This window comes from Chironomus tepperi, unplaced genomic scaffold (assembly GCF_022539635.2).
Source record: "Chironomus tepperi strain 1889 unplaced genomic scaffold, CSIRO-AGI_Ctep_v1 contig_13, whole genome shotgun sequence".
Classification (NCBI taxonomy): Eukaryota; Metazoa; Arthropoda; class Insecta; order Diptera; family Chironomidae; genus Chironomus; species Chironomus tepperi.
In genome coordinates, this window is record NW_027226135.1 from 1,254,220 (window position 1) to 1,281,649 (window position 27,430).

The 27,430-nt window shown below is 36.0% G+C and overlaps 3 protein-coding genes across 6 annotated transcripts; 1 reads left to right on the forward strand and 2 right to left on the reverse strand.

The window, feature by feature from the left end:
• Positions 1-11,506: 11,506 nt before the first annotated feature.
• On the reverse strand, positions 11,507-14,235 carry LOC139089893 (procathepsin L-like). The gene is made up of 4 exons (XM_070639535.1): positions 14,206-14,235; positions 12,030-12,332; positions 11,623-11,970; positions 11,507-11,545 (listed from the first exon to the last, which is right to left on the reverse strand). The coding sequence occupies exons 1-4, from the start codon at positions 14,233-14,235 to the stop codon at positions 11,507-11,509; spliced, it is 720 nt and encodes a 239-aa protein (XP_070495636.1).
• Positions 14,236-16,354: 2,119 nt separating this feature from the next.
• Positions 16,355-20,915, reverse strand: LOC139090813 (tetraspanin-5-like). 3 transcript variants are annotated; one of them, XM_070640644.1, is made up of 7 exons: positions 20,691-20,915; positions 20,491-20,629; positions 20,327-20,379; positions 19,183-19,506; positions 19,095-19,127; positions 17,554-17,670; positions 16,355-17,332 (listed from the first exon to the last, which is right to left on the reverse strand). In XM_070640644.1, the coding sequence occupies exons 1-7, from the start codon at positions 20,784-20,786 to the stop codon at positions 17,264-17,266; spliced, it is 831 nt and encodes a 276-aa protein (XP_070496745.1). In that variant the 5' UTR covers positions 20,787-20,915; the 3' UTR covers positions 16,355-17,263. The 3 variants fall into 3 exon arrangements, 2 of the variants coding, with proteins under 2 accessions (XP_070496745.1, XP_070496754.1); XM_070640653.1 differs by lacking the exon at positions 17,554-17,670 and adding an exon at positions 18,354-18,464; XR_011544462.1 differs by lacking the exon at positions 16,355-17,332 and adding an exon at positions 18,277-18,464.
• A 1,620-nt stretch (positions 20,916-22,535) lies between these two features.
• On the forward strand, positions 22,536-27,023 carry Naus (cortactin binding protein N-terminal like nausicaa). Of its 2 annotated transcripts, none has more exons than XM_070640389.1 (5): positions 22,536-23,238; positions 24,239-24,951; positions 25,440-25,591; positions 26,225-26,554; positions 26,614-27,023. In XM_070640389.1, exons 1-5 carry the CDS (start codon positions 23,032-23,034, stop codon positions 26,619-26,621), a joined length of 1,410 nt encoding a protein of 469 aa, XP_070496490.1. In that variant the 5' UTR covers positions 22,536-23,031; the 3' UTR covers positions 26,622-27,023. The 2 variants fall into 2 exon arrangements, with proteins under 2 accessions (XP_070496490.1, XP_070496482.1); XM_070640381.1 differs by having other exon boundaries at positions 26,633-27,022.
• The last annotated feature ends 407 nt before the right edge of the window (positions 27,024-27,430 follow it).

A 27,430-nucleotide genomic window follows, 5' to 3' on the forward strand; every position in this document is an offset into this window, starting at 1 on the left:
GTAATTTAACATTATCGTCATGGTCACACGTGACATGTCACATTTCATGTACATGACGCATATGTGCTTGTTTTTTAAAATCAATGTTACAGCTAATCATTGATCAAAAAGATTAATTAATGATCCAATTAGCAGCTTTATTAATGTGATGACAATTGGAATTGAATTTTCAAAAATTCATTTGCGGTTGAAGCTTCAAAACGCATTGAACAGTTCCAAAAGAAGCATCATGAGAGTAATTGCAGAAATATTGATTTGCTTGGTTTGGGTACAAGTTGGGCTTGCATGTGTAAGTTTATATTTGATACTTTAGGTACCATAATACATAGTTAGTAGATTGTACAAATTAAGTACCGAGTAGAACAAGCTGTTATTAGTCAATCTAATGTCTACTAACCCTAGAAGACAAAGAGCTTGCTTTTATGGTACAGAAAGACCACTACTGTACCTAAAAGCAGTCAATCAAGCTCTTTTGGACATGATCTTCAGAAATTTTATCAAATTTAATTGACTAAATCACAATTTTCATCACATCCAGCAAGGACACAAGATGAAAGTGAGTTACATACAAAATGCCGACAGCAACAGTGTCATCAAGATCTTTGACAATTCAACTGCAAAATTAACAAAGGATTGCTTCATAATTCCAACAGCTTGTGGAAGAACTGCAGGATTTAATACAGCACAAGTTCATGTTGAGGTTTTTAAGAATAATTTGTGAGTATTGCAGTATAAAAGGAAGGGAAATTGGTGTCAATTAAGGTTTCTTGAAGTCTCAGTCTCGACAACTTCTGGAGACTGAGACCTACTAGCCGGGAAGTCTCAGTCTCGGCATCAAGAGCCTTTAGTGGCAATATTATGGTCAAGGTTGTGGAACTGATCGAAAATAGTGAAGAATGTTCAAAAAATAATCGAAAAACTGTCAAAATATTCAAAAAATGAACAAAAAATATGACAAAAATCTAATTTTTCAGTTCCACATCCTTAATTAAGCCACATTTAGTAATAAAATTCAATAATATTACAGATCAATCTACAAATCTGACTTTGATGGATGTGAAAAATTGGAAGATGCTCAGCCAGAATATAAGGAAATGATTAAAATGTTTGGATTGCCAGAAAATTGTCCAGTCAGTAAGGTATGATTGGGAATCTAATTTGTATGTTTATGTTGTTCAGGGGGTTACTCAAATTGAGGATAAGCCGGTATGCTTTTCCAAAATCCCATGGACTCGAGACGGAACAGAGTCGGAACAGAGTCGGAACAGAGTCGGAACAGAGTCGGAACAGAGTCGGAACAGAGTCGGAACAGAGTCGGAACAGAGTCGGAACAGAGTCGGAACAGAGTCGGAACCGAGTCGGAACAGAGTCGGAACCGAGTCGGAACCGAGTCGGAACAGAGTCGGAACAGAGTCGGAACAGAGTCGGAACCGAGTCGGAACCGAGTCGGAACAGAGTCGGAACCGAGTCGGAACCGAGTCGGAACTGAGTCGGAACTGAGTCGGAACCGAGTCGGAACAGAGTCGGAACAGAGTCGGAACAGAGTCGGAACAGAAGCGGAACAGGGACTTTTCTGGAACTTTCCTGGTCTCGGTCCTTACAACAAGAAAGCATAGTTTCCGGTTGTTGGTCAGACTACCTCCTTAACCCTTTTTTTGGAAAAAATTGGATGAAATTGAGAATTTTGACTCAAAAAATCATAGCAATTTATTCCAAAAAGTGGGGACAGAGGCAGGGTGTGTTGACGACCAATCCCCCTCTACCCCTGAACCTTGAACATCTTCAGAGGCTCAGAATGGCTCTGAACAGCCTTAATCCACCAAAATCGTCTTCTAAGGCCTTTAATCCCGACAATTTACCCCAAAATAATTACAAAAATCCATAAAATAACACCAAAAAAGCTCCAAAACTAAATTTTTACAACCTCAACTCACAAACAGCAGCTTATTACTAACATGTAATACCTTATTACATCTCCCACACTAATTTAGGTTGACAACTGTGAAGATGGATCGAAAAAAATTGATTTGAATAAATACAAGCATATATTTAACTTGGCAAGAGGCGGAGCTATACGAACTGAGGTTGAAATTCAACATGATAATGTAAGTTCCGATGGTGTAATAAAGTCTTGAATTTTAAATTTTATTTTTTTTTAATTTCCTTTTTTAAGGGCAAAAGTACATTCAAGAGTGAATTTCAAATTACCAAACATTGAGTTTTGAGGAAGTGAAAAAAGTTGAATTTTTGGGAAAATTGGGAAATTATTGAAGAAAATTTGAATTTTTTGAGGAAATTAAATGGGTTTTTTGAGAGGAAAATTAGGATTTTTGGATAAAAAATCTTGAAATTTGTAAATTTTAATAATTTTTACAAAAATTGCTGACGATCAGTTCATATTCTAATAATATACCAAAATAGGTGCTGGTTCTTATTACGTGTATGATAAAAATATATTTTCCAATTATTAACCTTAAATAAAGTAAAATTTATTACCAAAAAATACATACCCTTAGTTTTCCTACAAAATCAAGTGATGTAACTTTGTAACCAGATGTAATTTGTACCAAACCCAGAACACCATTGAGCGTGTTTCGAACATTTCAACTCAATTTGTGAAGCACAATCTTGCAAACAGTGAACAAAGCAGAATTAGCAAACTCCGGGAATCAAACTTCATTTAGATCAGACGTTTGAGTTCAATTGAGTCCGTAAATCAAATTGTAGAAATTTCACACCGTATTCTTGTTTTAGCAGTAGAATTATCATCATCAAGTTAGCCAAATCTGGGCTAAAGACTTTGAATTAATTAATCCTACATCATTCAGATTTGACAGAAATACAATTTGGAAGGTTGGAATCAAGAAAATCGAATCATTAAAGTATGATTTTGGAATTTAAATCTCAGAGACCTGCCAACTGAATACTGTCATATAATTAGACGATGATGGGAATAAATGGTCTTTATTGACAAAAAACATAAAAAAACGCTGCAAATTTAACACCAGCTCTCTGGCACCGGGTTTGGCAGGTCTTCAGGAGCCCAGAGAGCAAAATACTAGTAAATGAAGGTATTATGCCAAAAAAGGTAGGAGAGTATTGACCCTGAAACTGAATACATCACTGTAGCTATCCAGATGGTCCACAGAATCTCAAATAACCCAATTTAGAGATCAAAATCATTGAAATAAGTAAAAGTCATCAAAATCATTCCAATTTGCACCTAACCTAAAAGTCCTAAAATCACAAGTCAAGCACCTAAAGTGTGCTCCGTCCAAGCCACAAAATAACATTTCCATCACTTGAAAAAACAAAATGATTCACACGAAACCCAACAAGATCCAACTCATCAATAACACCTCACAGCAGCCGCACACATCTTCAACCTCATTCTCTCCAAAAACAAAAAAGAAACAAAAAAAAATTTTTTCCAGACATTTAAACTAAAACACACAAATAATCTCCAAAAAAAAAAACTTTATATCCATATCCATATAATTTTTTTTATAGCACATCACACTCAACTTAAAGGAGCAACGGAATCAACATCAGTATCGACTTAGACCTGATCAATACAACACGTCAAAATGAGATATCTTTTACTATTTCTTATTGTTACCGTTTTGGTTGCTATTGCATACAGCAGTCCCGTACCCGAGACAGCAGCTGTTGCTGCTGGTGTAAAGGTTGCGGCTGGTAAGAATGCAGGTGGACCTGTTGGTCCAAGAGGACGCGCTTTGGTCAAAAAAGGTAAAAAGAGGCTTCAAGCAGGCAAAGGTGGACAAGCAGGTGGTCCAAAAAGACGAAAGCTTCAGGCTGGTAAACGTCCAGGTGGTCCAGGTGGTAAAAGACCAATAGTCAGAAGACGAAGACCAACATAGACAACATGGTATGGCTGGATGGCAATTTTTTTGAATTTATGCTGATTTTTTGATGATTTTTTACAGATTTTCAAGAACATCAACAAGCTTTGAGAGATGAAAAAAAGTTTAATTAAATCCATTCAATTTATTTTCCATATTTTTCCATTAAAAATGAAATAAAAGAAAAGAAAATGATAAAAATTGTAATTTGAGCAATAATTGATAGTAAAAATGATGAATAAAGTAATTGAGCATCTTTGAAATACTTTTTATGACCAAAAATATGTTTTGCTTTTAATTTGGATTGTCGAATTCGGTTTATTCTTAGCTTGGCATCGGGGAATACGAGACCCTGGCATGACATCAAGCCAGAATTACACCTACCTGGTGACGGATTTTCGACCAACTTGTGTGTTTTAGGTATATCAGGTCTTTCAAGTGGACTGATATCATTCTAAGATAGAACGATTGTTTATTATGAGCTGGTCATGTACATGCCAATTGATCAAACCGCAGTATATTGAGTAACTGTATCCTTTATTAGCAAAGAGTATGCTTTAAGATTGACAGAATTTCTAGGGCCTATGGTACCTATGGTAAAAGCGGTCTTAGGAAGGCCATCTAAGGTCTCTATCAGCTTACTTTCAACTAAACATTGGACTCTTTCTCGATACCGCGACCGGGAAATTTTGGGACAGTCCCGTCCCAAATCCCGAAAACCTTCCGGACTCGTCGACCAAATAACTCGTCGAAGGAAGCCTATCAACAGACACAGATTTGCATTGGGTATTCTAACAAATGATCTGTACGATCAACGAAATAAGTAAGCAATTCGTAGAATCCTCAAATTTACAAGATCAAAACAAAGTTAGACAATGAATTAAGAAACGGGCCATAAACTTGAAGCTAACCTCGATCAATTAGTTTGGATTACCATACGAGTGGCATATTGATAGATCGGACCTGAAAGCATCACGCAATGCTTATTGAAAATTGTATATGTGATTGTGCCTCATGTGGACAACATTATTTAATCACTAGTTGATGGCAAGACATTGCCCAGTTGATATCTAGTTATAATGTATTTTTGTCCACATGAGTACATAGACGTAGATTGATAAAAAACTGTAAATTGAGTTATTTCAATATTCATACTAAGGGAGCTTGGTCGAATACGTCCAAAAAACTCAAGAGGAGCTTAATTGACCGATAAATTAATATCTTTTAGTCAAATTGAAGCTGGAAAACTCTAAGAAGCGCATTATAGACTGGGTTTAGAACGATACGTATAGACAGCATTTAATTGTTCAAAGCACCTAAACCAGTTCTTGATGTCAACTTGGATTTTGTATGGAGAAGTCGACTCAAATTGACTCGACTCCATACAAATTCGTGTTGACTTCTAGCTCTGACCAAAATTAAGTCTCATGAACAGCAAGCTAGCTTCACCCACCATCTAAGAGAAGCAATGGACCACATCTGATCTATTCATCCATTATAGTAAGTAAGCATCCACAGCTAATAAATTAAAAGCTCCAATTTTTGGCTTTTTTGAATATTTTTTTTATTTTATTCAAAATCTTTAGAATCAAAAAAATATTTTTATTAATGCTTTATAAATTTACAAAATGCTCAGTTTAAACAACAGGTCCTTAAAGTATTATTCGCTCAAATTTCATTGGTTGTAACTTTCATGTCCATTGGATGGAATTCCTTCTCGCTACTTCTACTTGCTAACTAAATGATCTTATATATTAAGCCATTAAAATCATTGTGACTGGATGGATGTTGCTTCCTCAATGATTTTTTATACCAAAAATATTCAGCTGCACGTTGATGGTCACGTAAGCAATAAGGAAGAATTTGAAGTTCCTCACATGCTGCAGCTCTCTTTGGCAGAGTCTCAAATGAAACTGAATTGAATTTTGTCATTTAAGTTGGAAATTGGAAGTTGAAGCTGTATGTGTTAGTGACTAACATGTGTTTTTAATGATCATTATGGATGTGATGATGGGAATGGGTAGGCAATGTGCATTGGTGTGGTTTAAGGTATTTGGATCATTGTGGATTAGTCTGAACTAGAATGAACTCGGATCATTGAGGATATCCAGTCAAGATCTGGTTGGGATGAGTTCGGATCATTGAGGATCAAGATTTGGTGAGGTCCAAAATTGATTAGGGGACATTAAGGTTGACTCACGGAATAAGCCTGCCGAGTCTCGAACTCATGATTTTACGGTCGGTATTGGTAATCAACTATCCAGGCACGGAGCCTTTAGTCGTTAAACAATCCTTAGTTGCCAAACGTAAGAGTAGCTGAGAGATCTCAGCGAGAGAAAGAGAGAGAGAGAGAGAGAGAGAGAGAGAGAGAGAGAGAGAGAGAGAGAGACTGAGAGAGACTGAGAGAGACTGAGAGAGACTGAGAGAGACTGAGAGAGACTGAGAGAGACTGAGAGAGACTGAGAGAGACTGAGAGAGACTGAGAGAGACTGAGAGAGACTAAGAGAGTCTGAGAGAGACTGAGAGAGACTGAGCATGTCACTAGCTGCTGAATTACAAACAAAATCCAACTAAAATTGAAATTTCACAAAATAATAAATTTTATTATCAAAAATACCTCAAAAAACAATAAAAAAATCAGAATTAAATTAAATTTTATTATCATTTCCAGCCATTAAATTTCCATATTGATAAGCTGTTGTTGCTGCACGTGGTGATGTAAATGCCAAAAATGGAAAATAGTGAATCAACTTTGGACTTCTTGGTGCTGTCATTTTCTCATTTGTTGACATCAAAATGTCTAAAATTTTTGAATTTTGTCCACAAATTGACCCAAAAATGGCAATTAAAATGATTAAAAGAAGCTTCATGGCTCGATGACTGAAAATGTCGACACGTAGATTAAAATGCTGTGCCTTAAAAGATGAAAATTGGATGAAATGAGCTTAAAACAGCTGAAAATGTGTTTTTTGTCATATCCAACAGTGTCATTGTCACCTTGGAACTAGTGAAAATTTAGCTGCGACGTAGATGCTGACTTGATGGACTTAAATTGTATAAAAGTTGAAGGATAGACTCAAAATTGCTCAGTTTTAAATTTGAATTTGAATCTAAAATGAAATTTTTCGCATTTGTTGCTGTCTGCATTGTTGGAGCTATTGCCGTCGCCATCTATGGCTATCCAGACATCCAAGCCAAATTCCCACAATTTGCAGGACGAATGGACAAACCATAAATTTCAAACACATTTTTTTGATTATAAATTATAAAAATATGAAGTTTATTTTTAACAAAACAATTTATATTTGACAGAGGGATGGGGATGGGGTGGGGTGGGGTGTAGGGGTAAAGTCCATTTTAAACAATAAAATTCCGAGAGTTTCAATTTTCATTTTTTGATAAAAAGGTCGTTATTTTTTGTAATTTTAATAAGTGAACCACGAATAGCACAAGAAGGTTAATTGATCCAAAATTTGGTAATAATCTGGTTGATCCAATTAATCCGACCTGGTCGGACTACGGTTAATCCGGATTCTGATCAATTTGGTCTCTAGTTAATCCTATTTTTGACTAATCCGTCGTCCAATTAATCTGATTTTTGAATAATCTAGAGACCAATCTGATTTTCGATTAATCCGGTTGATGACTAATCCGGTTTCTGGTTAATCCGATCTTCGGTTAATCCAGTCTTCAGTTGATCTACTTCCTGACTAATCAAAACTTCCATTAATCCAGTTTTCGACTAATCCAAACCCTAACTAATCCGATTTCCGACTAATCCGACCTCCTGATTATTCCGATCTCTTCTTAATCCGACTTCCTCTAAATCCAAATTCCAAATCAACCAACCCCCTTGCACTATTCAAATCCACTTCCATTACTCAATTAAGCTGATATTTAATTAGTCGTCGAACAACAATACCAATAAGGACGATCAAATGACATGAATTTGGATGTATTTGGTGGACATCTACATGGCACTCTTGTGATACCCTTCAAGCATAACTGACATACAGGAAGATCGGTGCTATCTGGATTGGTTGCGACAGTTAGTACTTGACATTTGTCACCGCCGGCACTTGATGTTGTGACGAGAACTGGAATGGGAAATTGGTTAGTTAATTTTGGGGTTTCTTTGGGGGATTTTTGAGAATTTTGAGGTTAGGTTTGAATTTTTTTAGGTTAGGTTTGAATTTTTTTAAGGTCAGTTTTTAGGAATTTTGGGACTGTTTTGAGAATTTTTAGGTTAGGTTTGAATTTTTTTAAGGTCAGTTTTGGGGTATTTTGGGACTGTTTTGAGAATTTTTAGGTTAGGTTTGAGTATTTTAGGTTAGGTTTGAATTTTTTTTAGGTTAGGAAATTTGGTTAATGAATTTTGGGGAATTTTAGGTTAGGTTTGAATTTTTTAGGTTAGTTTTTAGGAATTTTGGGATTGTTTTGAGAATTTTTAGGTTAGGTTTGAATTTTTTAAGGCTAGGTTTGAATTTTTTAGGTTAGGTTTTGAATTATTTTAGGTTAGGTTTGGATTTTTTTAGGTTCGTTTTTGGGAAATTTTGGGATTGTTTTGAGAATTTTCAGGTTAGGTTTGAATTTTTTTTAGGTTAGGTTTGAGTATTTTTAGGTTAGGTTTGAATTTTTTTTAGGTTAGGTTTGAAATTTTTTTTTGGTTAATTTTTGGGTATTTTGGGATTGTTTTGAGAATTTTTAGGTTAGGTTTGAATTTTTTTTAGGTTAGGTTCGAAATATTTTAGGTTAGTTTTGGATATTTTTTGGTAAATTTAGGTATTAATCCTTACTTGACACAACAACCAAGAAGCAAACATAAACAAACTTATTTAATTCCATTTTTAAATTACAATTTTAAGTCAAAAAGTCAAAAAAAGTCACAAAAATCAACAAAGTTAACAACAAAGCTCAACACAGGTCTATCCTTTAACGATTAACTGATTTAAATAATTCAAAATATTCGATAAATTTTAGTTTTATATACACCTAAATCAATCCATTTGAAGGACTTGATAAGCATGAAATCACGACTTTTTAAGGTATTTTTAATATTAATATCGAACAATAAAAGCTGTTGTCTTAACTAATCAGTGCATGACTTTGTCACAAAACGTTTTGCTCTATTTTTATTTATAAAAAAAGAATGTCAATTGTATCAAAGTAATGAAAAAAATATTAATAAAATTAACACTGAAATTCTTAAAAATTAATTAAATTAAATTCCTATTTTTTTCAATGATTTTTATTGTTTTATTTATTGAACTTGGATGTTGACCAAATTTTCATAAATATTAGCGCATGTTAGTCAAATTAAGGTAAAATTAAGGACAATCTGTGTTTTGCGGCATACCCATATACACCTGGAAGTTTGTCAAAATCCAGGAACCATATTCCATGAGTGGTTCAGGTCCAACCTTGCCATTAAGCTGTGCAATTAACTAAGGCAGCGGTAGGCAGCAAAATGTGTGATTGGTCATACCTGTTTACACCAGGAAATTTGTGAAAATGCCGAAAACCAAGGCCATACACCAAGGTTTGCAAGCAGCTAAGGCAGTTTCGGGCAAACTATGAGTTTTGCGTCATACCCGTTTACACCTGGAAGTGCCATGAACACCTGGAAGTTCTACTAATATCATACGACACTGCTGGGAAACCTATATGTAGACCCATATACACCTGGAAGTTCAACCATATCATCTACAATAGAAATTCCATGATCCGTGTTTCATGTGCGGTTCAGGTTTAGACTTACCACCAAGGTGTGCAAGTAGTTAAGGCAGTGGAGGGCAATCTATGAATTATGAGACATACCCGTATACACCTGGAAGTTTGTGAAAATGCCATGATCCGTACGGTTAGGATTGAGGCTTGCAAGTAACTAAGGCAGTGTTGGGCAGCAACATTTGTGATGCAGCATCACCATGGTATTGAAGTAGCTAAAGCAGTGCTGAGTAACCTATGTGCAGACCCTTGTACACCTGGAAGTTTCAGGAAACATCATGAACCGAATTCCGTGTGCTGGTCCGGTCCTGTTTGGGTCCAAGCTCATGACTATGATGTGCAAGTAGCTAAAGCAGTGCTGTGCAACCTATGTGCAGACCCATATACACCTGGAAGTTTCTAAAAATACCACAAATCCTAAATTCAAACCCAAAAAAAAAAAATCCCCAAAAAATTCCAAATTTTTATTCAAATTTCTTAAACATTACAAATAAAAACTTGTTCAAGAATTCCACATAAATTTCCAAATCCTCGAGCCAGTCTCATGTATCCATATTCACCCCATCGCTTTCCATAAGAGTTCTTTAAAATCCAGTATTTACCAAAAGCTTCATCCGTTCCAAAGCCAACAAGAAGCTAAAAAATTCAATAAAAAAAAATTATTTCACAATTCAATGACAAAAATATAAAAATTGTTTTTAAAAATTTGTTCAGTTTGTGTCAATTCAAGTGTTTTCGGAAAACAATAAAAACACAAAGGCAGATAAACTTCGCAATAAATTCAAGTTGTTGATCGATTTAAGGAATATTGTTGATAAATTTAAATTATTTTGATGCACACTTTAGTGTCCTTGATGATACTAGAAGTGTTTGTTCCTTACGTATGTGCCTAAGTCATGAATATTAGACAATAACTGAACCAGGTTAGACTATGGGATGTACTCCTAGTTGAACTCTATGCTATCATCTACGAGCCAGTGATGGGCATCCTTTGATCCACGGCAGAATTTGATCAAAAATGCACAAAAGATCATGCAATTTCCAAAAAATGTTGAGATATACCCATATACACCTGGAAGTTTTGGAAATGCCATGAAAAATTCTGTGCGGTTTTTAGGTTGGACAGCACAGGGAAGCGAAAAGAGAGAAGGAATATGAGCGTAGATGAGCGTAGAAGAGCGTAGAAAAGCGTAAAAGAGCGTAGAAGAGCGTAAAGAAGCGTAGAAGAGCAGAGAAGAGCGTAGAGGAACATAGAAGAGCATAGATGAGCGGAGCTTAGGAAGAAATGAGCGGAGCTGAACAAAGAAAGGATCGGAGCTGAGCCAAGAGATGAGCGGAGCTGAGCGAAGAGATGAGCGGAGCTAAACGAAGAGATGAGCGGAGCTGAGCGAAGAGATGAGCTGAGCTGAGCGAAGAAATGAGCTGAGCTGAACAAAGAGATGAGCAGAGTTGAGAAAAGAGATGAGCGGAGCTGAGAAGAATAGATGAGCGGAGTTGAGCAAAGAGATGAGCGGAACTGAGCGAAGAGATGAGCGGAACTGAGCGAAGAAATGAGCGGAGCTGAGCAAAGAGATGAGCGGAGCTGAGCAAAGAGATGAGCGTAGCTGAGCAAAGAGATGAGCGGAGCTGAGCAAAGAGATGAGCGGAGCTGAGCGAAGAAATGAGCGGAGCTGAGCAAAGAGATGAGCGGAGCTGAGCAAAGAGATGAGCGGAGCTGAGCAAAGAGATGAGCGGAGCTGAGCAAAGAGATGAGCAGAGCTGAGCAAAGAGATGAGCGGAGCTGAACAAAGAGATGAGCAGAGCTGATTGAAGAGTGGAGCGGACAAAAGCGTAGAAGAGCGTAAAAGAGCGTAGAAGGATGATGAAGAGCGTAGAAGAGCGCAGAAGAGCGTAGAAGAGCGTAAAGTCTCCTAAAATTAACAAAATACATTACCATAGCATGATTGATAATGTTCCTGCATGTTGGATCATTAAAGATTCCCGAGCTATAAAATTGAAATCCTCTCGATGATCCATCAACAGCCACCGTTACAGGCCCAACCTCACATAGTAAATTCTTCAAATATTCTTCATCAACTTTCAAAAGTCTCGAAAATGACTTGATCTTGACAACAACCTTCTCATCGGACTGTAAGCATGACTTATTGTCACTTTGTGAATATGGCTGATATTCAGACTCATTCATAGCTCCAACAGCCTGCAGGTACTGCATTCCAGCTGATATCCTTCCACCACGACATCCAAAATTGTTAAAATCATCATTTTGTGTACAGTCGACCATTTGCTGCTCGGAGAATTTGTAGAGCTTTTTGGTCTTCCTGTACAGAGCAGCTTCACATACGCCGGATGCCGCAAATGCCCAGCATGCGCCACAGCGTCCCTGAAATTGAGAATTTTTCTAGATTTTGACCATAAAATTGACAATTTTGATGACCTCACCTGATTCTTAATCGTACTAGGATATCCAATAGCTGAATAATTTAAATAATCTAATTGACATTCAGGCACAACTGGATACTCTTCATCATCACGCATGCTAAACTCTTCTTCTAATAAGTCATTAAGTTGATCAGCAAAAAATGCATCAGATTCATCAGCAAATTTATTAATTTCACATTTAAATGTTGAATTTCCTTCATTAAATTCAGAATTGCATGTGTCGATGAAGTTGTATGTCTCTTTAAAGTTAAGGAATGCTTGATATTCATCTCGGGTTGAGTTGTACGTTAGATTGTTTTTTATCTGAAAGAAAGGTTGTCAATTTTATTGAGGAATGTTTATTCAGAGTTTGGCAGGTACTTTATAGTCTGGATTCCATTAAGTTTATGGGGCTCCATGGACTCCATTGAGTCTTAGTTGACTTCAGTGGATGCCTCCACTTTAGTACTGCTAACTCTGGTGTATTAGAAATTAGTTTTAAGTGACCTGGACTAGGGGTCGGTTTCTTGGTTCTATATACCTACTTTACTACCTAAGCCTAATCGTGTATTCCCCCTTACTTTCCTCTTAACCTAACCCTGCATCTATCCTAAACCCATTTGGTACATCTATCCTTTACCCTCCCTTATACTAACCTAATCCTCCCTCATCCTACACTTACCCAATATACCTATTTTTATGTCTACTCCTATACAGACCCTTAGCACATTACCCTGTATGTATTCCTTTATCCTGATCTTTCCTCCTCCTCTCATATTTAACCCTTCACTTAGTCCTACCTCTGCCCCTACACCACATACACCTACTAACACTTTGGTACATAGACTTGGAACATCCTTTCTCGGTATGCACCTACCCCCTTGCCTCTACTCTAAGGAATGTATGGCTTAGAGTAAGAGCGTGTCAACAATGAGAATTCGACTATCCTTTGTGTGTTTTGACCCCTTTAAATCCTGCAATTTAGATAAAATTGCTCAACAAAATTGGGGTTTTCGAGATAAATTATGGGTTCCATATCATCCATACAACAGGAGATGCTCTACTAGCATGTATAGCCCTCATCTAAGCCTATCTAGCAATAAATCTTGCAACTGCTTCAAAAAATTGTAAAATTCATTAAAAAATTCATTCCATTTAAAAACTAATCTCAATAAAAACCCATAAAACCCTTCCAATCTCTACAAAATTTCATTAAAATCCTTTAATTTTCTTGAAAGATTGAAAAAGTTTTTCTTTTGTGGAAAATTTCAATTCTGTAAAATTGAAACACGAGGCAAAAAAATTATTTTTTTAATTTATTTAGCTGATGTTCATAATACAGACATGAATTTCAAGTGCCATCGAATACGTGGTATTCAAATATACAATTTAGTCAAAAACATTTGTCACAAATTGTTCACAATATTGTTCTTTAAAATTTAAAATTTAAGACGAATTAAGTGTGGATTAATGGCGACGAAAATTGTAAAAATAGTTCAGGATTATGAACAATTTATTGATTTAGATTGAATTATTGAAGGTTATTTGAATAGTATTGAGTCGGTTAATTAATACAAAAGTTGGCATCCGGCCGGTATGACTCTGGCATGGTGTCGGATTTAGACCGAATATAGCATCAACTCAGAGTCATTCCGGGAGTGGTCGGACTATTAAACCACTCGAGATAACCTAGGTTGTCCTACTCCACTGTATCCTTGGTATCCTAGGACTAAGGAATCACTAAAGCTCTTTAGCCTACCTTGAAGGTAGGGTAGTATATCCTGGATAGGGTAGGTTAGGATATCTCAGATAGTTTAAGAAACCGACCAAAGCTCATAAGGCTATGCACTTCATACATTCTAAATAAATAATTCTATTTCTAGTCGGCATTTCGATAGTAATAATAAAAAAATGAAAACTAAACACTAGTAAATTTAATTTTACATTTTGTAAACTTAATTACTTCACAATTGCATTTCTATTTGTACAACTTTCAAAACACAAAACTCGGTAATTGATAAAGGAATGCTTAAACTATTACAACATAGAAGTTGTTGACCTATAAGTTACATATTTAATACATCGTTGGCCGTACAGTTCAACTGTGACCATGACACTGACCTCTTAGCTCAGCAAAATGGCACCTGGCAACTTGATAATTTGTGCTGCGCAATTGTACACAATAAAGGTTGTTTACCACTGTCTCAGTTGACATACCAAGTGTCATACTGTCCTGATAATATCATCAAAAGACCAAAACTACCCAACCTCTTACCACTCATTTCCCCTTTCCATCCTCCTTTCTTGTAACATATTTTAGAGGACAGCTTATGCCCTTTAAGTTACCTGCCATATGAAATAAACGACCTTAGGGCCAAACTCACCTTAAAATCCTCAAAAGCAATTCTAGTCTCAATGGTTTTCACAGAAATTTCTCTACAATAGATCAACGTAACACTCAATATCCAAAAAATCAAAATTTTCATGATTTTCCTAATTTTCTTTGAAATAATTTAAAAAAAAAACTAAAATATTGCAATGTTTTAGACCAAAAGACTCTGAACGATCCGGAAAAACTAATTCAGCTTAGAAAGTTTTTCAGCAAAATTTACAAGAAATTGTCGTGACGATTCTAAATTAACTTAAATTAGGAGTAAGTCACGATGGACAATAATAAACAGTTGATGAAAGAAAGTTTACTTTGTCTTCTGACTTCATTAGGATTGACTCGTTGGTGGTCAACAGTCTTGACTTTAATTTTGTTTGGAATCTACGAAAAGGCTTGGATGGATTAATTTGAATTTTGACTACCATATGAAGCAGGAGCTTTTATCAAGAGGAGGTACATGAAGGTTGGTTTCTAGCTACACTAAGAAACCTAAATGCCGATCTTTCAATTTTAATCAGATTGCAGGATTTTGTATTCATGTAGAAACAGACACATTGGATTTGTGAACTCTGATTTTGATCATTTTCGACATTTTTGATCAATTCTGAACCTTTCAGTTAAGTGTGCTGAAGTCTGACTCCAAAGGAATGATCCCTGACATTTCCAAACATAAAAGTACAAAATCTGAATTTTGTGATCAAGTTTAGACCAACAACGGTGATCAAGCCAAAATGAGTTGCACTCAATTAAAACAAAAGTTGAAATCATGACCCAGGGTATATTAATACAACATGGTACCTAGCCACAATTTGTGTGTCGCGAAATCACTCCAAACCGATTAGTTGGACTAGAACAGCAAAAAAGCATCCGAAAATCCAACTAGACAGGATAAACCCGGGTCGTTACAAAGAGGTAGTGGGATGCTCTAAAAAGTACCGATTTCTCGCTGTTGTTTAACAGCATTTCAGTGGTGGGCAATTGACCCAAAGTTGGCACGACTTTGGACGGAGTGAGGATGAGCTTCAGTGGAAGCGCTTCCATATTGGAGTCGAGCCAACTCTGCTTGACTGTCACTCTTTGTTGTTAAGCTTCGTCACACAGGTTGTCCACCACTTTATTAAGTCAACAATCTCAAATAGAAAATGCACATTTTTTATTAGTTTTTAATGACATAATTTTTATTTTTTTATGTTCACTTACTGAATAAATCTTACATTTACATTAACATCTCATTTTTTATTCTGTTACTTTTCCATTTCCAAAGTTATTTTTTTTTAGTTTTTCTTCATATAAAGGAATAAAAGTTAAATGTTTTTTTTAAATCTTTTTTTCATTAATACTAAGTTTCATCATCATATTTGTCTTGTAAGCGTTACACACAATTATTATCATCGTTTTTCATGTATTTTTTTCACCAAAAAAAAGTTAAATTTGTTAATAATAATTATATTTTTTTGATATGACTTTTTATATGTTAATCACAGATTAGCAACAAAGTTTTTTGCCATGTGGACTTAATTTTTCATTTACTTTGCTTATTGGCATGAGCGGAGCGGCATGTAAGTATTAAATTTTTTTTTTATTTATTCAGTCCATTTAAAATTTTTTTCAATTTAAAAAAATGTGTCTAAATTTTTTTTTTTGGGCAAAATTCTTTGTCGTTAAAGTACTTAAAAATAGCACAATAAAGTATTTCTTGTTAAATATTTAAAATACAGCTTTTTTTTTTGAATTTTTTTAAGTATTATCGTCTTATGTTTTACTTCCTTCCTTAATCTTCTTTTTGTTGAAATGAAGAAATGAGATTGTTTTGAGAGCTGTTGATGTCTTCGGTCAGGTTCGATCGTCTTCGGTCATGTCTTCGTTCTTCTTCGTTCAAGTTCGGTTGTCTTCAGTCTTCTGTCCTCCTTAGTCGTTTTCCGTTGTCTTAGGTCTGATCTGATCGTTCTTGATCGGTTGTCCTCGGTCGACTTTGGCAGTCTTCGGTCACCCTCGATCGTCCTTTGTCATTTTTTCGTAAGTTACTGGCCGTCTTAGGTCGTTTTCAGACGTTTGCGATTGTCTTAGTCGTTTTCAGTCATATTTGGTTGTCTTTGGTCACCATTGGTCATCTTCGATTGTCTTAAGTCTTGTTTTGTCGTGTTAGGTCGTCTTAGCTTGTTTTCGGTCATATTCAGTCGTCTTTGGGTAGTCTTCGGTCGTCTTGAATCGTCCTACTTCGACTTCGGTTGTCTTCGGTCGTCATTTGTCGTCTTTAATTTTCTTTGCTTGTTTTTGGTAGTCTTTGATCGTTTTCGGATGTGTTCGGTCGTCATCGGCCATGCTCGGTCTTCTCTGGTTGTCTTTAGGTTGTTTTTGGTCGTTTTCGGTCGTCTTCGGTCCTCGTCTTCGATCATTCAATCGTCTTTAGTCGTCTATAGTCGTTAATGGTCGTCTTCGATCGTCTACGGTTGTCTTCGTTCTTCTTCGGTTGCCTTTGGTCGATTACGGTCATTTTCGGTCATCATCGGTCGTTTTTAATCGTTATCGATCGTCTCTGGTCGTCACTAGTAGTATCCGATCGTCTTTTATCAATTTCAGCCATCTTCGGTCGTGTTCGGTTGTCCTCAGTCTTTTCGATCATCGGTTTTCGTTCTTTGGACGTCTTCGGTCGTCTTAATTCGTCTTTAGTCATTTTCAGTCTACAGTCTTCGGTCGTCGGTACAAAAGACACACCAACCAGTTCATCAAAACATTCAATCTTCAGCTCAAAAAAGATTATCATTTTTGTTTAAGTAAGAATATTTGACGGCAGTTGTGTAGAAAATAACATATCTTGTAAAACTTATTATATCTAGACGGCAACAGGCTCTGTAGAAATCAATTGTCATTTCCACTTAGCTTTTTGAGCAAGAATGTCTTGTCTTAGATTTTGTGAGAAAACGATGCCAAGGATCTAGATGGAAGTAAGTGGAGAAATGTTAGTGAATTTTAGGTCTAAAATGAGGTTGAGATAGACAAGGGGTGTATTCAGATGTACTGGGGGCTTTGGGGTCAATATCACCATCTGGACACGACCCTGCCTCAACATCCAAAGCTTAACATTCCAAATCATCAATAATCCATGCTCGAATGATACAAAATAAAAATCAACAAAAAATAAAATCAAAAATTCACCTGGAAAAACAAGATTAAAATAAAAATTGTAGAAATCATAATCAAATTTTCCTCCATCAGTTCCTCGCCAGTTTGTATGCAGCCTTTCTCGTAAACGATTTTAGACACTTCAAGGTTCTGTGTTTTTTGGGAGTTTTGTAAATAAATTATGAAATAATTGTGGATGGAAATTAAAATTGTTGGAAGATTTCAATGACTTTTTTTTGGGATATTTGATGAATCATGCTGTTTTGAGCAGCATGAATGGATTGATTGATCGAGAATTTGGGTTTAGGTCAGTAAGACTCTCACCCTAACAGGCAAAGAGGCCGTCATGACGGTTTCTTATGTCTTTCTGTACTTTGATAGCATGATTTTGACTGTTAGGGTGACATGCTGTAGCTTAAACCATCCATTAAGGTCGGTCTATATTTTTAAGGTAGAATTTCATTATGATGGCAAGAGAATTGCCAGGAATCTGAAGTCTGACTTAAAAGACTCCAAATCAACTCCAAAATTTGATGCAGTCTGAATTCCACTGATTCATCATGAACCATTAATCCACATAGAATTCATGCAATTTTCATGTCATGGGAACGTTTCAGATCAAGGGATTGATCCTAAATTTTCGTCACTATGCTACATGGTTCATAGTTCAGTTTAGTGCTTCATGGCAATAGAATTCCCTTCAAAAAAGTCATTGAAACCTCAAAAATAAAGTTCTAAATAAATCAAAAAATTTACATGCAAAAGTGCTCCAAATTATCCATCAACAAATTAAGCAACCAACAGAATCAAAAAAGATCATCTGTTCACCCAACCTTTGTTATCATGATCAATATTGATACCAGCACAACATAGAAGATATTTTCCTCAAATAGACTTTCACCAGCTTTAAGACAGCCTTTCTCATAGATGTAACGTTCAATATACTAAAGTTGGATAGATTGTGTTAATTAAAGTAAGAATTTAGAGAGTTAAAGAGGGTCAAGGGATGGACACTTGGAAATTGTGAATTTTGAGGGAATTTTTTGAGGATTTTTGAGAATTTTTGTGATTTTTTGGGAATTTTTGGAATTTTTGAGAATTTTTTGGGAATTTTTGGGAATTTTTTGGGAATTTTTGGAAAATTTTTTAAGAATTTTTGGGAATTTTTGGGAATTTTGGGGTTATTGGGAGTTTTGGGGATTTTTGTAATTTTTTTGGGAATTTTTTGGGAATTTTTAGGGAATTTTTGGGATTTTTTTGGGAACTTTTGTGATTTTTTTTGGGAATTTTTGGGAATTTTTGGGAATTTTTAGGAATTTTTGGGAATTTTTTGGAGATTTTTGTGATTTTTTCGGGAATTTTTGTGAATTTTTTTTTTGCAATTTTTGACTCAAAATTCGTCAATTTTGCATGAAAAAAGTTGGAAAAAATCTCAAATTTTGTCACAATTTTACCAAAAGTGTCCATAATTTTAGGAATTTTTAGTAAGAAAATTCAGAAAAATTAGTAATTTTTGATAGGTTTTCCTCATTAATCCACATAATCTCATCACTAAGCCCTAAATTTCAACTTACAAATCCTTCTTTCCTCACATCATATCCGCATTGCTACAAATAAACTCAAAATTATCCATCAATTCATCAATTCTTCCTCAATTCTCACCTTATTCGTGATGATATCATTAGTATTTGTTTTACAGCATGAAAATGGTACGCCACATGCTTCACGTGATCCCAATATACTTGACGTACAATTAAAATATAAATTTTGATCCCAATCGGATGGACCGTCAATGCCGCAACACTCCCACGACGACTGGAGCCAATCGATGAGATTTTGTTGATCGGGATCTTCCCTGTAATGCATTATGAAGCCTTTAAGGCCATTTGTTGCTTGACTTTTAATCCATCCTTTATCTTTTAGTATAAAAACGAGAACACCGAGGAAGATTTCAGCTATGAGGAGAATTATTAGGAACCATGTGTACTGAAATGAGTAATAATTGTTGATAATTAGATGTGTGGGGTTGTGGTGAAGGGTTTGATGGTGTCTGGGGTAATTTAGGAATAGGAGCATGTGCAAGGGATGAGTAGAAATCAGGGGTTAACCCGATTTTCCGATTTTTTGATAAAATTCTTCAATTTTCTTGAAGTTTTCGAGAAAAAGAATCTAAAAACATGAATTTTTGGGTTTCATATACCTCGGAGGTATTCAAGAGAGTATTTGGTTGGTAGAGGGTTCGAGGTCAAGACCTCCTGAATTATAAAATCATTTAGATTGACATAGGCCTAAATACAGAACATCAAGAAGCTACAAAAGCTACACAGTCAAGTCTAAAGCAACATAAAGCCTAATTTACTAGAATATGACGTAATTTCTGAATTTGGGGCTCAATTGGGGCTACTCCTTGCCATGAACTATGCCATACTGCATGTCCTGACCTATTCCATACTCCATGACATTCCTGAATCCATATCCCATGCCATAATCTACCCCATAACATTCTCTGTTCCATACCCTATGCCATGCATCATACATGAGTCATTACTATCCAGTAGGGATGTTCAGGGGAGTATTTAAGAGATCGAGGATTCATGGTCAAACCATCCTAGCTAGAAAGTCACTTAAATTAACTCAAGTCTGAATACAGAACATCCAAAAGCCACAGAATCAAATCTTAGACAACAATAAGCTTAATTCATCAGAATATTGAATTTGGGGTCCATTTTGAGGACTTAGTGAGTCACTAATATTGACTAATGAGCCATTCCTAACACCCAATGAGTCACAATCATCTCAAACTTACCAAAGATAATAGGAAAGTATTTTCACGCAGCGATCCGACACATCCCGTAAAGCCTAAAATGAAATAAAACAAAATTTCAATCCTTTGTTGTCTATTTTGACTCAAATTCCAATTTTGCTCATAATTCAGACTCTTATTAGTCACCAGAACAGCATCCAACTCACCAATAACAAAAGCAATTGACCCAAAGATAATTCCAAAGAATGCTGGATCTTGTAAAAAGATTTTGGACGAAATATTGCTAAAAACATTTTTCTCATTTAATGCCCAAACGCCTATCGATAATATGCATAATCCAAATATCTGTAAAAAGTCATCAAATCAGTCATATTTGCTGTTTACCTTCAATTATAGCTTCACTTACCCAACAAACAACATTGACACTAAAAATTGAGTATTTTAAAAAACATGAAATTTCAGTTCGATCGCGACGATATCGCTTAATTATTCTATTTGGCATGATGAGAACAAGTCTTAATTCTAATGGAATGTTGTGACTTTATTTTTTGGCCTACTAAGGTAAATATTGGCCACACAAAATAATTTTTTTTTGTCTTTCTATTTGTGCAAAAAAAATTTCTTTCTAGCTTTTTTTGTGCTGAGAATATTTTTTTTTGTGTGTGATGAGAACAAAAATTGAGAAGAAAATATTTGTTGAGAGAGAGCGAAGAAATGAGCATCTCGGCATGATGATGTGATGCGAAATTTATTTGAATAATTGTCGTTGGAATTATGTTGGGAATCTTATTGGCCTTGGAAGTTGAAAATGAGATATACAAATTAGGCAAGAAAAGACAAGGCAAGAGTCAAATCAGAGATAAACCAGAGACAACCCAAAGACAATCCAAAGACAAACCAGGAACAATCCAAAGACAAACCAAAAGACAATCCAAAGACAACCCAAGAACAGCCCAAAGACAAACCCAAAGACAACCCAAAGACAACCCAAAGACAAACCAAAGACAAACCAAAGACAAACCAAAGACAACCCAAAGACAAACCAAAGACAACCCAAAGACAACCCAAAAACAAACCAAAGACAAACCAAAGACAACCCAAAGACAACCCAAAGACAACCCAAAGACAACCTAAAGACAACCCAAAGACAACCCAAAGACAACCCAAAGACAACCCAAAGACAACCCAAAGACAACCCAAAGACAACCCAAAGACAACCCAAAGACAACCCAAAGACAACCCAAAGACAACCCAAAGACAATCCAGGGACAATCCAAAGACAACCCAAAGACAACCCAAAGACAAACCAAAGACAAACCAAAGACAAACCAAAGACAATCCAAAGACAATCCAAAGACAACTCAAAGACAACTCAAAAGACAACCCAAGAACAGCCCAAAGACAAACCCAAAGACAATCCAAAGACAATCCAAAGGCAACCAAAAAGACAACCCAAAGACAAACCCAAAGACAATCCAAAGACAATCCAAAGACAACTCAAAGACAACTCAAAAGACAACCCAAGAACAGCCCAAAGACAAACCCAAAGACAGCCCAAAGACAAACCCAAAGACAACCCAAAGACAACCCAAACACAATCCAAAGACAATCCAAAGACAACCCAAAGACAACCCAAAGACAACCCAAAGACAACCTAAAGACAACCTAAAGACAACTCAAAGACAACTCAAAAGACAACCCAAGAACAGCCCAAAGACAAACCCAAAGACAACCCAAAGACAACCCAAAGACAACCCAAAGACAACCCAAAGACAATCCAAAGACAAACCAAAGACAACCCAAAGACAACCCAAAGACAACCCAAAGACAACCCAAAGACAACCCAAAGACAACCCAAAGACAAACCAAAGACAATCCAAAGAAAAACCAAAGACAATCCAAAGACAACCTAAAGACAACCCAAAGACAATCCAAAGACAACCCAAAAGACAAACCAAAGATAAACCAGGAAACACCAAGGACAACTCAAAGACAAACTAAAGACAAACCAAAAGGCATAAAAAAGAGAAACAAATCAAAGAAAATCTTCCAAAGACAAACCATAGTCAAATCAGACAATTATATAGGTAGTTAGAATCACCAAAATTTCCAATAAGAATCCACAATAACAATCAAAAAATTCAAACTTTCCCGCACATTCAAAAACATTCAATCCAGAACCCCTCAAATGTCATTTCGCATCACTCCATCCAAAATTGACGCAAAACAACCAAAAAGTATATAAAAAAGAGAGAGAAAAAGACGAAAGAATGTAAATTTTCATCCCGAAACGACAAAAAAGAAGAAAAAAAAATTCAAAAAAAAAAATAATTTTTTTTCATTATTAAAATTTTCTAACAAGACCAAAAAATTGTCCAACATAAAGTCGCGGAAGTGAGAGTCGTTGATCGACTAATTGATGATAATATCGAGTTAATCCATCAACGATTGTGTTTCAGGTGTAAAACAGGACATTCCGAAAATCCAAAAAAGAGGAGCGGAACTAAAAAAAAAATTAATTTTTGGACATTCTTGGTGACATCCAGGATGTAAAGGAACAACCATAAAGCCATAAACAACCGCAAAAGTCAGTTAAAGCCACAAAAATCAAAATTGTTGTTGTTTTTTCGATTTTTTTTTCATTGTCCGTCACATACATACACAGACATAAAGTCATTAAACATTCACGCTGTGCATCCAACAACAACAACAACAACAACTGTGTGTGTATGTCTAATTAAATTATCATGAGCAATAAAGGTGCAACGACTGAATTAAATCACATAATGGATGCGGCATCGTCAAATACATCAAAATCAATCATGTCTGAGGATGTACAAACGATTAAGCCTGTTAATGCAAAACAGGATTTTACAAAGGCCGAATTACTTAAATTGCTGAGTTATATGGAAGGTGAATTGCAGGCTAGGGATATTGTTATTGCTGTACTTAAGGTGAGTTATGGTTTAGGGATGATTTTAAGGAATTGATTGAGGATGTAGAGGCAATTTGGCAATTTTTTGAGGATGGACTAGTGGAATAAAAATGAAATAGGGAAGTAGTGGACAACCTGTATACACCTGGAAGATTGCTATGTACCGTTTGTGGTTCTGTTCGAGGCTTACCATCAAGGTGTGCAAGTTACTAGGGCTGCCAACAAATGTCTGTGTGATGGGCCATACCCGTATACACCTGGAAGTTCTTGAAAATCCTATGTACCTTGTGCGTTACGGGTTGAGGCTTCCAACCAAGGTGTGCAAGTTACTAAGGCATTGATGGACAACCTGTATGTTACGGCATATCCATATACACCTGGAAGATTGTCCATAACGGAGTTAGACGCAATCAACTTCTTGATCCAGAGGTAGTAGGAATCTAAAGTGAAGATTCCTTAATCTAGTCCAGTATGGAGCCACACATATGCACTTGGAAGTTTTTGATCCTTTTGTCTTACTTCCTTACTTACTTGGATGACCATACAGATCAATTGTGATCCACGTCCTTTCCGTCTTCTACTTCCTAATTCTGAGTTTATGGGACTCCAAATTGGAGGACCCTCAATTAGAATCTGGACTCCAATTGAGGCACCTTCATGTCGTGGTCAATGGACATTCATGGACAATGATATGTCACAGCAACTGGTGCCATGTATCTTAGATGAGTCTGTTTTGATAGAATTTTGGATTTTTTTGAAGTTATTATTAAATAAATTCCGATTTTAGGGGTCGTTCAGTTATGAGGCAAGGTTCGGGTTTGAATGGGAATCTGGGACGGTTGGGGTTGATATTTTGTCATGGAGAGGCAGACTCCAGAAGAGCACACACCAATGTAGTAGTCCAAACTCCCAATAGTCCAGCCCAACTCTGATGTCCTCCAAATCAATCACACAATCATCCAATCCACAAAATACCCAAAAAAATCACTAAAAATTCTCATTTTTCCTTCCATTTTTAGTCAGAAAAAGTCAAGAATCTTGTTAACATAGCAGCCTATGGTGCACCAGTCGATAAACTAAAACTCAACGATCCCCACGCAGCATTATTTCGTGATAGTCTCGCCCTATCGGGTAATGTAGCTAGTCGTCATACATCAGCCATTGCCGCACAATCAGAACGTGATGCACGCGAATTGTGTGAACAACAGTTGCTCGTATTAAGTCATAAAGTTGATCAACAGCGTCAAACGCATGCAAAAATAATTAATTTATTAAAATTTACACGTGACAAGCATTTAAAGGTGATGCAGGAACTAGAGGATGAAAAGAAGAAGAATACATTGGACATACCCAAAAGTACATCAAATGCCGAGCAATCAAAATTACAAGAAAAATTAACTGAATCGGAAGTGACAAAGGAACAACTTAAAAATGAGGTAAAGAAGCTATTGGAACTGCTTGAAGCTGAACGTACTGAACATAAGGAGATAGTCATATACTTAATGGAAGAACGTAAGAAGATGAATATGATGCGTAATGAGGAACGTAAACGTAGTGAGGATTTAGCACAGATATTAAGTGAGGAGAAGCAACGTGTGGACACGATTGCTGATGGACTTGAGGAGGAGACAAAGAAGTCATTGAGATTAGAAGCTGAGATGGAGAAGCAGTCACAGGTGCATGAGCAGGAGAGGAAAATGATGGTGAGGAATTTGGCTGCTGAGGAGAAGAAGTAAGTATTGGACATACCCAGAGTGTTGCTTACTCAAAAATAACCGTTAAATTTTTTCAAATTTTTTTTGACCGTTATTTTTATTTTTCTTCGTAACGTAAATTTGTATTTTAAAATAAGTTGAGTTCGAATTCTTGATGTTCGAATTTTTCGATAATCTAATGTCGAATGTTAATATTTAATTTATTTTTGACCGTTAAAATTCAAATTTTTTTGACCGTTACTTTTTCTTCTTCATAACGGAAATTTGGATTTTAAAATTAGTTGAGTTCGAAATGTTCGAAATTTTTCGACATTCTAATTTCGAATGTTAATTTTCAAATTTTTTTGACCGTTAATTTTATTTTTCTTCGTAACGGAAATTTGGATTTTAAAATAAGTTGAGTTCGAAATTTTCGAAATTTTCGAACTCGAATTTGAGACAGCCACATTCTGGATCATCCTTTAAATTACTTCCAGTCCACTAACTTTTCTATCCAACCTTTTAGAGTCAAGGATCTCGAGACCGAAATAACAAGATTAAGAATAGAAAATGAAGCTTTAAAGAAGGCAGCATTAGCAGCTGGTGCAAATCCAATGAGTGTTGCTAAAGTCATTCAACCAACGGCAACCGTGTCAAGTGTTCCTGTTTCGGGACCAAGTAAGTTATGCTTGTAGATGTAAGCTAGTGCAGGGGTGGGCAACCTTTTGTTTATTGGGGTACACCTTGGTGGTAAGCTTTGATCGAAACCGGACATGGCATGTGGTTTTTGGAAATTTCAAAAACTTCCAGGTGTAAATGGGTATGTCGCATCACACAGGTTGTCCATCACTGAACTAGATTGTCAAATGTCAGTCGAATGATGATTTTTTGGGATTTTTCAACTGTTTTTAAGTAGGGGAATGTAGGGGTAAAGGGTTAGGTAGGGGTAATGTGGGGTTAGGAGTTAGGTAGGGACAATGTAGGGGAAAGGGGTTAATGTAGGGGTAAGTGGGTTAATGCAGGGTAAGAAATATGTAGTTTTAAGGTAGGGGTAAGGGGTTAGGTAGAAGTAGGGGGGTAATGCAGTGTAGGAGATTGGTAGGGGTAACGCAGTGGGAAGGTAGGAGTCAGGTAGGGGTAAGGGGGTAATGCACGGGCAAGGTAGCGGTAATGCAGGGTAAGAGATAGGTAGGGAGAAGGTAGGGATGAAGGGTTAAGCAGGAGTATGTGACAATGCATACCAATCCATACCCCAACCCCAATTCCCATACAAAACCACCATCTAACCCACTACATCTCATTAATTTTTAGCAACCGGCATAGCCCGATCAATATCACCAGGTCAAGTACTACGTCAAGAGCCAAACTCATCGCCAATAGCCACCGGATCATCAAATGTTGCAACCATAATACGAGCGCATAGCGTTCAAAGCGGTGCACCCCAACCACCCGTAAAGAAATCAACATTTGGCACTGCCAATGTAGCACGTGTAGCACCACCAATTCCACCTAATAAGCCAGTAATTAATAAGAATTCAACAACAGTTGCAGCAAATCGTTCAATATCCTTCCTACAATCGGGTACGGTACCGGGTGTGTCATCAGCAGCACAGGCAATTGCTGCACAAAATGCAAAAGATGGTGAGGAATAAATTTTTGGACCTTTTTTGGACATAAAATTTGTTAATTTCTTATAATAGTTGTATAATGATTTTGTAGACATATTCTAAGTTCTTTGCGTGATGCTCCTCTACTCCCAGTCTATGATTTTTAAGCCTGATGACATGATGACAACAGATTTTACATTATTAGTTCTTAAGTTTAAGTTTACTTTTTTAGTTCAAAACATTTCATATCAATTTTTATAATTTTATTTTTTGAGATCAAAAACTGTGAAAATATGAAAGCTTTTAAAAGGGGTCAATCGTGAGTGATGTATGGGGTTAAAGTATACGGAATAGAGTATACTATTGTATACGGAATTTAGCATACTTAAGTATACGGAATTAAGTATACTTTGGTATACGGAATTTAGTATACTTTAGTGTACTTTGGTATACGGAATTTAGTATACTTTAGTGTACGGAATTTAGTATACTTTAGTATACGGAATGTAGTTTACTATAGTATACTTTAGTATACGGAATTTAGTATACTTTAGTATACGGAATTTAGCATACTTAAGTATACGGAATTAAGTATACTTTAGTATTCGGAATTTAGTATACTTTAGTATACGGAATTTAGTATACTTTAGTATTCGGAATTTAGTATACTTTGGTATACGGAATTTAGTATACTTTAGTGTACTTTGGTATACTTTAGTATTCGGAATTTAGTATACTTTAGTATACGGAATTTAGTATACTTTAGTATACGGAATTTAGTATACTTTAGTATACGAAATGTAGTATACTATTGTATACTTTAGTATACTTTTGTAGACTTTAGTACACTTTAGTACACTTTAGTACACTTTAGTATACTTTAGTATACTTTAGTATACTCTAGAGTACT

What these genes read in the sequence shown, in the direction of transcription:
- LOC139090813 (XM_070640644.1), bottom strand. Translation starts at nt 20,786, where the DNA reads ATGCCAAATAGAATAATTAAGCGATATCGTCGCGATCGAACTGAAATT. An exon ending in GTCAATTGCTTTTGTTATTG is followed by an intron (nt 20,380 to 20,490) that starts GTGAGTTGGATG and finishes ATTTCATTTTAG; the next exon opens with GCTTTACGGGATGTGTCGGA. An exon ending in ATGATATCATCACGAATAAG is followed by an intron (nt 19,128 to 19,182) that starts GTGAGAATTGAG and finishes GTTTATTTGTAG; the next exon opens with CAATGCGGATATGATGTGAG.
- Naus (XM_070640381.1), top strand. Translation starts at nt 23,032, where the DNA reads ATGAGCAATAAAGGTGCAACGACTGAATTAAATCACATAATGGATGCG. An exon ending in TTGTTATTGCTGTACTTAAG is followed by an intron (nt 23,239 to 24,238) that starts GTGAGTTATGGT and finishes TTCCATTTTTAG; the next exon opens with TCAGAAAAAGTCAAGAATCT. An exon ending in TGTTCCTGTTTCGGGACCAA is followed by an intron (nt 25,592 to 26,224) that starts GTAAGTTATGCT and finishes ATTAATTTTTAG; the next exon opens with CAACCGGCATAGCCCGATCA.
- LOC139089893 (XM_070639535.1), bottom strand. Translation starts at nt 14,235, where the DNA reads ATGACACTTGGTATGTCAACTGAGACAGTG. An exon ending in GTATGTCAACTGAGACAGTG is followed by an intron (nt 12,333 to 14,205) that starts GTAAACAACCTT and finishes CCTTTCTTTCAG; the next exon opens with ATAAAAAACAATCTAACGTA. An exon ending in TACTATGTGAGGTTGGGCCT is followed by an intron (nt 11,546 to 11,622) that starts GTAACGGTGGCT and finishes TCCAACATGCAG; the next exon opens with GAACATTATCAATCATGCTA.